Source organism: Neovison vison, chromosome 7 (genome assembly GCF_020171115.1).
Source record: "Neovison vison isolate M4711 chromosome 7, ASM_NN_V1, whole genome shotgun sequence".
Taxonomy (NCBI): domain Eukaryota; kingdom Metazoa; phylum Chordata; class Mammalia; order Carnivora; family Mustelidae; genus Neogale; species Neogale vison.
Window position 1 is genome coordinate 100,280,798 of NC_058097.1, and position 14,196 is coordinate 100,294,993.

The 14,196-nt window shown below is 45.8% G+C and overlaps 1 protein-coding gene across 8 annotated transcripts in view; it reads right to left on the reverse strand.

Moving 5' to 3' along the window:
- DYNC2H1 (dynein cytoplasmic 2 heavy chain 1) overlaps positions 1–14,196 on the reverse strand; it is a 274,182-nt gene that overhangs the window by 104,491 nt on the left and 155,495 nt on the right. For all 8 annotated transcript variants that reach the window (XM_044257764.1, XM_044257766.1, XM_044257765.1 and 5 more), the window contains 5 exons: positions 10,463–10,623; positions 7,254–7,379; positions 6,169–6,279; positions 5,183–5,338; positions 451–526 (listed from right to left, as the gene is read on the reverse strand). In XM_044257764.1, coding sequence (XP_044113699.1) covers positions 451–526; positions 5,183–5,338; positions 6,169–6,279; positions 7,254–7,379; positions 10,463–10,623 — 630 coding nt within the window. The remainder of the gene's footprint in view (positions 1–450; positions 527–5,182; positions 5,339–6,168; positions 6,280–7,253; positions 7,380–10,462; positions 10,624–14,196) is intronic.

Sequence of the window (14,196 nt, forward strand, 5' to 3'; positions counted from 1 at the left end):
CTGCCCATCAGATCACGGTCTTGTCTGTTGCCCTACTTCGATCTATTATTTGTACCCTGATTCCTGACTCCAACTTAATCATAGTTAAGACTCTACAGGTTCACAGTATGGACCGTAGTCTACCACACTCTTGCATTTTAACAGTTCCCAAGATGTGAAAGATTTCTCAGGAGTCTGAAACTTAGGAAAGCCACAGAGTGAAGACAAGATCTTTCTCACTTTCTGTTTCCTGAGAGCTACAGATCAATCAGAAAACCATGGCACATAAAACCAATGACCGCAGTTGTCCACGTACTATCCACCAACACAAGCACAGCAGGACATGAAACACGTGAAAAGCAAACAGCACGTTTTATGATAGGAAGTCCCTCTTGAAGAGAACACTTTATTAGTAAGACCTCAAAAAAAATATTCCCATTAATACCAGAGACGACAGCTATCAGAACTTACCATCAAAGAGCCTGTCAATAATGCTGTAGCCAGCCCGAAGATCTGATAAAGAAAACTCATAAAACTTGGTCCAACCCTACAAAATAAATGTACAAGTATTAAAGAACTATAGTGTTCACAAATATATATATATGCACCTTATAATTTTAAGGATGTTCAAAACACGCTAAAAAAATAAAAGGGCCACCCCTGAAAATTTATAATAAAAATAGCAACTCTAAGGTAACAATAATTTTTTAAAAGTAACTGATTGACCTCCATAGCATGCCAAAGACTTTTAATACTACAGTTTTTATCGTTTAGTATTGTGGCAATTCAGTCATACAACAAATTGGTAAATTTTTGAGCTTAAGTATGATGTACACATGTCAAGTACACATGACAACAGAAACATTACAAAAACATTTTTAAAGGCCCAAAGGCATAAAGCATTATTCCCTATACGTTACACCCATGAAGCATTCTTGTTGGAATCATAAATTGAAGTTAATAACTACAATGCTTGTATAAAAAGAACATTAATAGAGCACTATGTTTTATAAAAATATAAAAGTAAAACTTTTGATGGCACTTCCATTAACTTCAATTAGTTCAATGTACTACGTTGGAAACTAAAATCTTTTTAGACTTTAATAGTATTTAGGAGCACCAACACAAATTTCATTCATCCATTAGTCACTTAAAACAATGTTTATTAAATGCATATTATAAGTAAAGCTCTGTTTTAAATCTCTAAGCGAATGAACCCCAACATCAATAATCCCTGCCCCCAGGTCACTGTCAGTCAAAGGTGGGGAAGGGGGAAGCGGGCGGACACATTCCAGCACTGGCACACACCTGCAGGACAAGCTACGACGCTCTGCCGGAAGGAAACAGACTTGATGCACACAAGAAGGAAGTCTGACTCTAGCTAAGGGGTAAGGCAGGGCCTCCTTGCTGGGGAGGGGAGTAGGACAGACAGGAAGAAACATGTACATGGGTAGTCAGGACAAGGAAACTAAAGAACGCGTGTACTGTGTGGTCATGGCAGATGAAGACACCACGAAGAGAGTGTTAGGAAGGCCTTCCAGTGGCGTCAGTGGTGCGGAGATCCGCCGTAAGAACGCAAGGCTTGGAAGCGCTCCATGAGCTCCAAGAACAAAAGTGTCCAACTGAAGGTGGCCGAGTGCCTGTCCAGTCCGTGCAAATACAGCAACGGACAAAGGAGACCAAATCTGTGCTCCCGAGAAGCTTACACTCTAGTACTTGGGTCCAGAGTACGTGGGTTTTCAGTCCTTTTCGAAACTAACTGGTATGTCACAGAAATCGCTGCACACACAAGCCGAGACCTTCAGGAACCGATCTGAGCTAGATCTATGAATGTGGGTGTCATCAACGCTTGGATCCATTTGTTTACATTTATAGATCTTGTAAAAAACACAAGAGGTTTAAACCTTGCTCGTTAAGTTTCAGTACAACTAAGAACTGAAGATCTGTGAGATCCGTAATGTGCCCATCACAGTTAAAAAACTTTCCGTAATATTTTAACTAAATTTCCTACCAACTCGAAATAAAGCCTTATTAATAATATTTCTTATATCACTCTACTAGATCTTATTTGTGAATGTTGATTTAAAATGTTTTAGGGCACCTGGGTGGCTCAGCACCTGGGTGAAGCCTCTGCCTTTGGCTCAGGTCATGATCCCAGGGTCCTGGGATCGAGCCCCGCATCGGGTTCTCTGCTCTGCGGGGGGCCTGCTTCCCCTTCCTCTGCTGCTCCCCCTGCTTGTGCTCGCATACTCTCACTCTCTCCCTCAAATAAATAAATAAAATCTTGAAAAAATATTTTTTCAATACTTTAAAGATTAGTATTATAAACCTCTCCAGTTAGAGGACTGCAACCCTCACTAGAGCCTCACAGCAATTTCCAAATGAGATTCCAATTCTAAAACGGTAAGAACTGGCCTCTGAGTCACACTGTTACTGACGTACAGGTATGTGAGGAAGGATTTCTAACACATGGAACAAAAAGTTCAAAAGGCAGTATTTGCTAATTGTGTCATAGTTTCTAAGCCGAGTGGTGAATCGTGGAGGGGCTCTCTCGACAGCCCATGGAATCCTGCTCAGCCCCCGGAAACCCAGGCGCCGTGGGAAGGGTTCTGCAAAGACGAACGGGATGAAGCCTGTCATCAAGGTGCTCACGGTCTAGGACGAATGACAAGACAACCAAGAAGGACAAACATCAAATAAAAACATCAGATGAAGTATGGTATGTGTGTGGGAAACAGGAGGTTAGTTCTGCAAATACAGCACCCTGGTGAAAAAGAGCAAAACATCTTCTGCTAACATGAGGAACGAAAACTAAGTTGACCTGGTAGTCGAACTGGGTGATCTTCATTTCTAGAAGTTGGTGATTAGATGAGGAAAAGAAGGGACATAGAGATAGTCTATGGACTGCATATCCCTGGGACAGTGCCTGTAGCAATTAATGCGAGTTCAGGTTTTGACTGGGTTTTCCTCTAATTTCACCATTTACAAGAGAGCAACTTAACATGTTCAAAAAAAAGTGACAGTTCTAAATATTTTATGTGTATAAAAGTAAACTGCTCTAAAAAGAATATTTTGATAGGATTTACAAATTCCTTAAATTATATGTATTTTTTGACCCCAACATCCCAATTGCCACTGTGAGGAAACCTGACATAAGGCAGGTGCACGGATCTCACTGTAGCAGAGGCGGAAGGAGAGTGTATCTCTCCAGCCCACAAAACAGAACTCCCAGTAAGGGCTCCATACTGTGAGCGCAACCAGTAACTACATGGTCACTAAGATTTAGAAATCTCTGAAATGCGTTGGTTAATAAAGCAAAATGCAGCACTGTGTGCGTAAAGTGGTGCTACTAGAGTTAACCAGCACACATGCGGGTCTGCGGACACACACCACATGCTGTTGACTTATACGCTCCCCCTGAAGGACCCCAAGGACTGGGGAGCAGCGGTTGCCCTGGGGATGGAAGGAGGAGACAGGAGACAGGACAGGCGGGGGGGGGGGGGGGCTAAAATTTAGTTGCAAATCTTCTCATAACTTTTTTTTTTAAGATTTATTTATTTGACAGACAGAGATCACAGGTAGGCAGAGAGGCAGGCAGAGAGAGTGAGAGGGAAGCAGGCTCCCTGGAGCAGAGAGCCCGATGCGGGGCTCGATCCCAGGACCCTGAGATCACGACCTGAGCCGAAGGCAGAGGCTTAACCCACTGAGCCACCCAGGCGCCCAACAGATCTTCTCATAACTTTTTAATTCATGTTATACACATGTATTGCTTCATTTAAAAAAAATCTAATTTCATTTAAAAAATATTCCTTTCTTCAATGACGGGCCATGACGGTCACTGTGGTTCCTGCCAGGATTACTCCTGGGGGCTTTGAAGGAAGGTGGGCCTGGCCCCCGACAAGCTCCAGAGCGTCTGAGGTGCGGCTCCGTCAGCAGGTAATGCCATCATGACTCACTGGGCTCCGTGGGCAATTGAGGACAGTGGGCGCACCTTTCCTTTTTGAGTGTAGCTTGCAAATTCTGTGCAACAACACGCTGCTGTTTTTAGTCACTAGCTCAGCAGTCTGACAATCTTTACCGACAGGCGACATGGAAGGCTCTTCTAAACTTTCACTACTTCGTCTAATCCCCGTGACAGAGGGGCACGCGAGGAGTGTCCCCACCATGCAGCTGAGCTCACGCGACCAGGAAATCTGGAGTCAGGACTCGAGCCCAGATCTGCAAATCCCCACGACATTCTCACTCTGACATGAAGGTGACACAGAGAGAGAGAGAGAGAGGTTCAATCAGGGGCGGGGGGGGGTTGCGGTTCAGGAGGAGACAGATGCAGGCGATGCTAAAACCAGACGGGAGAAATTGAATCTGCCGTGATGCAACGTGTGGCCTTGACATCCGGCAAGAACGGAACATGGCCCAGCTCAGACCGTGCGGCAAGGGGCAGGTGTGGTCACAACCAAAACCTCTGGCAACACCAAGCCACGTGAACTCAAAGATCAGGAGGAAGTGTGGAGACTGAGCGGGGGCGGGGCTCTAGGAGGAGGCTGGGGACCAAGGCAGGGCTTTCCTTCAGGACCAGAGCAGGAAACGTGCACGGTTCCGCACGCGGACAACAAAGCCATCTGATGGGCCGGAGGCAGAGTGCCGAATCATCCCACTTAGGAAAACAAGACTGGCTGCCCCGTGGACAGAGCAAACACAGGAGAAGGTGACCTTGGACAACAGAACAAGTAAGGGGTAAGGAGGCCTGGGAAAAACAGTGGAGAGAAACATCCAGATCTCAAGCATACTTGGCCAGGAGAATGCACCAGCCGGGCCGCTGAGAAAGAAAGACGGTGGGAACGGTCCCCAGGAGCCCAGTCTCAGGACTCGGCTATCCGTGGCTTCCACTGAGGGCGGTACACCCCAGGAAAACTACGCAGAATTCAGGTCTGACCTTGGAGATGACTGTGACCTCAGAAATGACACCTAACCATCACTGAGGGCTTATGACGGGTCACACCTTGTTCTGAACAACGTCAATCGGGGATGTGAACTACGTAACTGTACACAGTCCACAAGGCGAATGGCACAGACGGAATTCGAGAGCGACAGTTAGGACTCATGAGCCAGATTATGAAGTAATCCCAGCCATTTCCACTAAGTCAAAGAAACACTACTACACAACATGCACAGCTTACAACATGTCCAAGATGTTCTAACTCACCTGCGGGATGTAATTTCTTCTTTCTTGACACGCAGCGTGAAACCATGCAAAACTAAAGAGAGCGTGAGCTCGAGGTATGTTGTCTTTTTTGTTGATTTGCTCTGGAGTCCAAGACTCGTAAGTGCGCATTAAGTTCTTCTTCAAACCTGGAGGTGACTAACGACAAAAAATTGACATCCTATTGTTTCAAATCTTACAGACGAAGTTAATATTTAACATATTTAGAGACATTTTAATAAAGCAAAGTTTTCACTACTACCCAGTTTGACTTACCATTGTGCTACTTCAAAACTAGTTTTAAACTCCTTGTACTTAACAGTTCCTACCAATTATAAATTCAAACATTTTCAAATTCAAAAACTCTAAAACCAACAATATTCAAAACAACTAAATGAGTTTTATATGATTATTGAGGGAATTTACTGAAACCAAATTGTCATTTACACAATGAACTTGACACTGACTGCTATGGGGCCTGTGGTTTTCAGTTTCATAGAAGGTTCGTCCTTTCCGGGGAGAAAGACATTTCTACAGAGCGAGAAAACAACAAACAAGCAGAATCTCTATTACCAGTTTTAAAAGCTTTAACTCAGTTCATTATTTTATTCATGACTCTGACCAGCCACAGACTAACACTGCAAACATACAGTCTTGGATACACCAAGCTTGGACATTACGTGTCCGGAGCACGACGGGCTGAAAAAAGGAAAAGGACGCTGACAATCGGACAAGCGTGCCGACCCCCCGTGGCTCTCATCTGCGTCCCCTGACGACAAGTGATGCTGAGCACCCGCCCGTGGCTCTGCCGGCCGTGCGCGTGCCTGGAGAAACGTCTGTGCAGGTCCTCCACCCACCTACTACCTGAGCGGACTGCTGGGAAGGACACCCTGGTGTGTTCCATGTGACTGGCGTTCATGACAGGAGCTTCAGGAGGTGCGAGACCACAGCACCTCCCGCCGCATGACCCGGGCTTCCTGCCTCCTTACCTCGTAGGTGATCTTCAGACTTGACTGCAGTAGGATGGGGGTGAAGTGGGGGTGGACCTCCGCCGTGAGCCACAGGCGAAACGTATCTTTAGGCTGAAGAGCGTTCAATTCCTTGTGTACAAAAACAGCAACAAGAAAAATCTACTTACACACACTAATTTCCACTTTATAAATATATTATTAAGTAAAATTTCCTTCTCAGATCCTTCTGTGACATGCTGATACATTTCATTCTGTTGCTTATTTGCTCTGTGACCTGAGGTCTAGGACCAACACCAGCTCTAAGCAAGGACGGTAACAGTCCGCACCATGTACGACACTCGTCACGGTGCCGACGCACAATGTGTGCAAAGTAAGAGCGGCCACCGAGGCCTCAGCCAGCACCCGTGTGCAGGGCTCGGGGTTTCACCGCTTCTGTCCATGCCTCCGCTGGGTTCTCTAATGACATCACTTCCTTCGTTACCAATTTTTGTTGTATCCTATTACCTACAATGCAAATTCAAAACTTCACCACACAATTTCCTCTGCCCACGCCGTGTGCCTTGGTCGCTCCTTCCCATGTTCATGCGTGTCTTTACAAATACTACTCTTGCTGCCCATCCTCTCTCTGGAACCTGACACATTCCTCCATCTGTCCATTTAAACATCCCATCTCAGAGGGACGGCAGTCTGCTGACTCCCTCCCACAGTGTTTCTGAGGCCACAAGCGAGCTCTGTGAGTGCCCGTCTCTTCTAAACCAAGTTCCTTCTGACAGAGCAGGCACAAACTTGTATGCAACCCGCACCTGGGGCAAGTGCTGGGTTTTTTCTGTGCTAAACTAGTGCTTACAGATTAAAGGAATAAATGAATGACAGAAGAATGGTCAAGAGTTCTAAAAGAATGAGGTCTAAAAATTACTTTAATAAATATAATCTATGTCTGATATAAACATTATTATAATGTAAAATGCAGAATGAAAGTAACAAAAAAACCTGGCTTTGGTAAAAACATTGTACATGCATAAAATTGTAAATTATAATATATACTATTTGCCACAGAACAGTTACCATCATATTCTATTTATACCACGTTTATCTCAATCTACCTTTTCTAGAACTGGCAGCCAAGACACCACCAGATGTAAGTTCTTCAAACACAGCCAGTCCCCATTTCGGGCACATTCTTTCAGCATCTGAATGGCTAAATCAGCTTGACCTTGACCCATAGCAACCTGCAACAACAAAATGAAAAACAGTACTAACTACAGATGTGATAATATGTCACAGAAGAGATTCAAATTAACCTGTCATACATAATGAACTCAATTATTCTGATGAGCGTTCTAAGTTTTTAGTAACACTGTTGCCATTTCCAACAGCTGTTTTTGTCCTTCAGCAATAGCAGATTTCTAATACTTTCATGTTTATTAAAAATATATTATCATTATAGGTTTGCAAGTTTCAGAACAGTATAAAGAATTCCAGAATAGTTGTTTCACATTCCCCTATTTCCTGCAATCCTTACCCTCTCAAACATGAACCATAAAAAAAAAAGGAAATTTTATTTAACTGTCGTCTTGAATTCTTTGAGTGTTTAATCATTAATGTTTAACCATTAATATTAATGTTTAATCACTACCACCTTTTGAAATTTACTTCTGATTTTCCCAACTCCATGCACGTCTGGCTCTGCTCTCTAGCCGCAGGTATAATGCTGTGGCGGTGTTACTCCCTAGCCATCCATCATCCAGTAAATCCTCACACGCGGCAAGGACTCTCCACTCTGCCCACTGCTCCTCTAGGGCTGCTCGGGGTGGGCCGAGGCGGGGTGGGGTGCAGCAAGGAGAGAATAAAGACAGAGAGGCAACGGGCATCCCAAGCCCACCGGAATCCCAGTGCATGTTCCCTGGCGCTGCCGACTGCCTTTGCGGAGGACTCTCTGGCAGGGCCCGGTCTGCCTCATAAAGCAGACCAGCAGCAGGCATATTCCGAACAGATGGGCCTGAGAGCCCGGACAGGGTCAGAACCCGCAGGCGTCAGCCAGCAGCCCCAGGGGGGCTACACCCACAGATCACGGGCAGTCAAGACCCCCGGCGTGTTTGTAAAGGGTCGTTTCCAGCAGAGCCGCATACCAGGACAGGCGGGTGCGTGTGTAGGAACTTACCAACACACACAGGGAGAGTCCTAGCTCCAGCCTCTTACTGGATCAAAATACTTTCAAGATGACGCAAACCACAGTGATTTCACAAATCAGGACTCAACCGATACCAAAAGACTGAGATTATTCCCTGCATATTCTCAGATCACAATGTCCCATAATGAATACAACATAGCATTTCATTGCTTTTCAGTTGACTTTTACAAGTATTGATTTTGTTTTTCAATTCGACTATAATGTTCTTGAGAGTGGGAACCATGTCTAATCCACTGTGTACTAAAGCATACAATAACACAGGTAAGAAAGTCACATATTGACTTTTTTAAAATTTCAAGGTCTAACCCCAAATGAGGCAAATAGGAGGTGAAACAAAGTACTTGAATTGTTTTGATGTACTTACTAGTTTGCCATTATTAAAAGGCAAAATAAACCCCACAAAAAAAACCCAAAAAACAAAAAATGGAAGTACAGGCATGTACAACAGAATCAGAGAAAAGGGTAAGCATTTTGCTCAATGGAAATGACAGCTAAATACACAACTCAGCATTTCCCATAAAGGATCAATTATATGAAAAAAGCTTAAAGATTCATAAAACCTCAGAAAAAAATATTTACTATAAAAATAAATTATTTTTAAAAAGTACAACAGGAAAATGTCAAGAAGATGGTGAGCTGCACATCCCCTCTGAAATGTCACAACTTCTGCAATTAAAAATTACTATTTTGGGGGACAGATGGGTGGCTCAGTTGGTTAAACGTGTACCTTCAGCTTAGGTCATAATCCTGGGGTCCTGGGATCAAGCCTTGCATCGGGCTCCCTGCTCCCCATGGAGCCTGCTTCTCTCTCTCCCTTTGCCCCTTCCCCTGCTTGTACTCTCTCTCTGTGTCAAATCAATAAATATTTTAAAAACATTAATTTTTTGCATCAAGAATGTATTAGCCGTAGCATATATAACAGCACAGCAATAAAACTTTAACAGAATGAAGAGTAATTATGTCCATGTTGAAAGGCTTTACTGAATTTAACAATTTTGCAGGCTCAGTACACCAACACTTGACAGGTTTCAGCTGTCAAACCTATCTGTGGACCCAAACAGCTTTGCCCGCGGCTGGAATCGGTGCCAACAGAAAGGGGGTGCAGAGCAGGCCCCTCCTGCAGGCTCCTCCCTGACAGCTGCGTGTTGTCCCCCAGGGGCACCAGGACACCCCAGCCAGGGCAGAAGCAGACCCCCCGCGAGAGCCACCCCAACAGCGGGCCCAGCCCCCTGCTCCGCTGCTGCCTCCTGCCCGGGCCCCACACAACACGCGACTTCTCCATTTGCTGTTTCATCATCACAACGGTCCCACTGGAAACCGTTTATTTATTCCATTGTCAAAAACTGACAGTAAGTTAATACCTGCTCCGGCCGGCACGCAAGCGGAGTAGCACAAAGGAGGCCATCGGAACAGGGTAGAGCTCCTAAATTTACCTCAGAGAGAATGGTGTTCGACATGACCTCAGTTTCACTCACAAGTTTATGCAGTTCAGCCTTTGCTGGTAAATACTGCTGTGATTTATTATAAAAGCATCCAAGTAAAATTTAAAAATTATTCTCAAAAGCTTAGCAAATATATTAGTCTCCTGTTACTGCTCTAACAAACCACCACAGTTTAGTACCTTAAAACCAGACAAACTCATTAGCAGGTTTCTGGAGACGACAGCCCCACCTAACATCAAGGAGTCCGGCTTTACCACATGGCTGGGTCTTCTGGAGGCTCGAGGACAGAATCTCCCTCTTGCTTTTCCAGCCTCTAGGAGTCCCTTCTGGCACCTTCCAAGTCAGTACCCCAGCGCTTCCCAGCGCTCTGGCCACAGCGCCATGAACACACCGGCACTTTCCTGCGGCCTCCCCAGCCTCCCCAATGTAAGGAGCCCATGGTCACCCTGGGCCCACCTGACTGCGGCAAGACAACGTGTGCATGTGAAGACCTTACAGAACTGCACTTGCAGAGCTCCTTCCCCCGCGGGAGCGGGCAGCTTCACAGGCTCTGGGGAGCAGGACCTGGGCACTCTGGGGGACACTGCTTGGCCTACCACCACCAAACCCGTGTTTCCCTAACCGGCTCGGGCGGACGGGAGGAGCGGGGGCTCCAGCAGCACGGAGGCTGGGCGCTGACCTGGTGATAGCACTCTCCGCTTCTCTCGGCGCTGGCAAGCTCCTGGAGCTCCTGAGACGGATCGGCACCCGGGGAGATAATTATCAAGATTGGTTCGATTTCCAGGGTCTCTCTGTAGAGCCGTTTGAGATTGAGGGGGAGTGGGGACAGCTCTTTCAGTCCTGGAAGACAGATGTGAAAGACACGAAATGACAAAGTGACGTGATTCCGACAAAGTCTAGTCCAGCTAATTACAGGCTGTAGCAGAAAACATAGGTGAGTGACAATCCCGGACATACTAGAGTTTCTCAACTGTAAGATCACTCACTCACTAGCGAAAACTACCATCTCACTGAACGCTCACATAAGGGCCAGGCACGGCTCTAACCCGTCTCCACCTGTCATCTCTGCGAATCACTAACACCGGCAGGTGGGCGTCTGGACAGCCATGCCCAGCACCCGAAGAACACACATCTGTGCTGTGCTCTGTGAGACTTTCTGCCTGCAAGAGAAGACTGAACCCAACAGCCCAGCGATGCTGCTTTTCGTCCACTTCTGTGGCAACGGAGAGCCGAGTCTGTGCTGGACACTGGCATCAGATCACATGTGGCCCAGTGAACAACCTCACCGTCATCGTTATAGGACACTTATTTCCTACCTCCGTGCATTACAAGGAGAAAGAAAGTGCTACTGAATGAGAAGAATATTAGTTTGGAGACAGAAATATATAAGCTCTCGGGTTAGCCAAGTCACCCTAAGATACACTGTGCCTCAGTTTCCTCAATTGTAAAACAGGCATAAAACAACCCATAAGTCATTTGGAAGCAAAACAGGATATAATCATCAAAGCAGATTCCATTTATAATCATAAAATCATAATAATCCCATGTCATAGGATGTTCATATAATCTGATCTATCAGATTCCATTACTCATCACGTACTCTATGACACCAGTTCCGTATGCGACATGTAAGAGACCCAACCGTCGGAAGAGTGACGGTCTTGCCAAAGGTCACCCGCAGCTAGATGCTCACCGTATTCAACAGAGTTCACCTGTGCTTTCTTCGAATCTGAAGCTCCTCTATCCTCACAAGTATACATGATGAGACGACACAGAACCTCAGAGATTCTAAAATCACTGGAGAAAGACATTCTCTTTTGTTTGTTTTTTGTTGTTGTTGTTGTTTATTGAGAAAGACATTCTTAAGGATTTCTGCAGCCAGCACTTTAAAATATAAATCCAATGCCCTCCAGAGAGGCTGAAGAAGGCCCTTCTGGACGACTACACTGAGGGGACGGACCGCACACCTGCCTCGCTGCCTTCCTCTCTTCACCACGCCAAGTCGTCAGGGTAACTAAGAACTGTCACCGGCAGATGCTCCTAACCCCCGCTGAGTTTGCGCCAACTGCCTCTCGAAGTTCACCCACCACTCCTAGGCGCCGGCTGTATGCATTTCATTTTTAATTAAGTTGATGTTGCTAACAATCATCCTGCTTTAAGACCTAATCGAAAAGAGTTCTTAACTACTTGCAGCAAGATAATTAGCTATGCTTCTGTTCACCCACTGACTCATTCATAAGTTCAATAAACATTCTTGGCCAATTAAATGAACTGTCTGACACTATAGTATGTATCAAAAGTCTTAAAAACGTGTCTGGCCTTTGCCTCAGTCACTGAGACTATACTAATTTAAGAAATCACCTGGGATGCGAACGCAGAAGCACGCACAAAAACTCGCGCCGCAGCTGCTGACGCCAGTGAAAACTCGGGGGCCACAGCCTGAGGGTCTGAGTGGTTTCTGGATGCCACCTGGCAGGGCTGAAACCACGGTCAGGACGAGGTAAGTGGAGACTGACTGGAAAGAAGACTGCTCCACAGACGACAGGAGTCCACACCGGCACAAGCTCTGCCGGGAGGGCACAGCAAGGCGCGCCCGCTAGCGCCAGCCACGAGGAGGTGAGGACGCGGGGCACCCGCTGCTCCCTGCCTTCTCCGTCTTCTCCCAGAGCTCCCCTGACAGGTATCATGCGATAAACATCTGCGGACCTGCAGGTTCCTATAAAATAACTCCTGACTGTAACAGGTGTGGTTTTTTGGGGGGTGGGGGGAAATTACATGCCAATATAAAAGTGTCTAAGTACAGATTACCACACCATCTCTTACATTAACAAATACAGACGACACACTCCACAGGGACAGGAATCATGTCTGTTCTGCCCACCATTCTAGAGGCACCCTCTAGCATAAATTTAAATATCCCTTCTAAAGTCAAAATTCCACGGAAGATAAACAGATGTTCACTGACTCATTTTATATAATATTTCGAAGTACTGGAACACTTTGAATTAGAGAAAAAAATCGTGAAAAAATATACCATTTATGATAATAGAAGTAATGTTCATGTTACTTGGAATCCCTTATCAACCATTCTGCCCACAAAACTCCCAATAAAATAACCAACAAAATAAAATAACTGCATTTTTAACTGACCTGACCTAGACATATAATCACTGGTTTTATTAAGTCCTTTTGACTCACTATATCACTAGCACTGTTAGGGTGAATCTTCCAAAACTAGTCAAACTGAAGAGCCACAGATGTTCACTGCACCGTAAATTATCACGACTGAAAAATCACTGGGATCTTAAATTTTGACATGCATCTTTAAAATATTATCATTTCTTTTCAAAGGAAAAAAAATGAGTCAAGGAAAAAACTTAAACCTTTATTGCATTTTATTTTACTCAGATAAAATACCAAAATCATTAAATAAGAAATAATTTACAGTATAAAAAAGAAAGAATATCAAAATCCGGCACTTTTTAGGTACCTAAGTGAGTAAACGAAGTAGCAAATTAATATCAAACTACTCCAGGTGGCGAGTACAAGAGATCTCTTCTTCCTCACTCCCCACATCCAGCAGAGAGACTGACAAGCTTCCAGTGCACAAAATTATACTTCCTATATCAGCAAGTGAGGACAACTCTAAAAATCGTACCACCAATGTCAAGGGAAAGAAAGAAAAGAGACAACCACTGTCTAACCCAAGGCACATCAACCAATTAAATGGGCAGAAGCTCTTTAAACCTAGACTAATACTCGAGCACAGAATCGAACAAGTCGAATGCTCCATGGCAGGCAGAACATGATGTGCTTCGGGGCCCTAAGCAGGCACTGCGTGAAGGCACTCCGCAGGCACGGTGACGGTTATGGACCTCACAGCAGCGCTCACCTCCATCGTCCTTGGAGGCCACTTCAATCACCTGGATCCTTAGGAACAGGAAGTTTCTCCAGCTCAAGTTGGAGAGACGCAGCAGGAGAAGCAGGACAGATGTGGCAGAGGGAAGAGCGGAGAGCAGAGCAGAGGGGTGGGAAGCCTGAGGAGGAGCCCCTCTGCCCTTGCTGCCTGTGACCAGGGAGGACAGGAGCCACGGACCCCAGGACCCCAGCGGCCTCTGCATGCCGAGGAGGGCTCCGGGACAGGGAGGGAAGGAGGAGCTCAAGCCCACAAGGCATGCGGCTGACTCTGAGAGGAGCCTGGACGAGCTGGGAGATGCCTCCTTCCCAGCATCCTCCTCCCAGAGAGCGCAGGGCCAATGCTAGGGTTCCACCGTGTGTGCTCGGAGCAGAGAAAGCAGGCCAGCCCGGCGGGCCTCTGACCCCCAAGACCATGAGACAGTACGTGGATACCGTCGGGAGCTGCTGATTTGGGACGATTTGTTACGGAGGCAACAGAAAATGCATGTGCAAGTC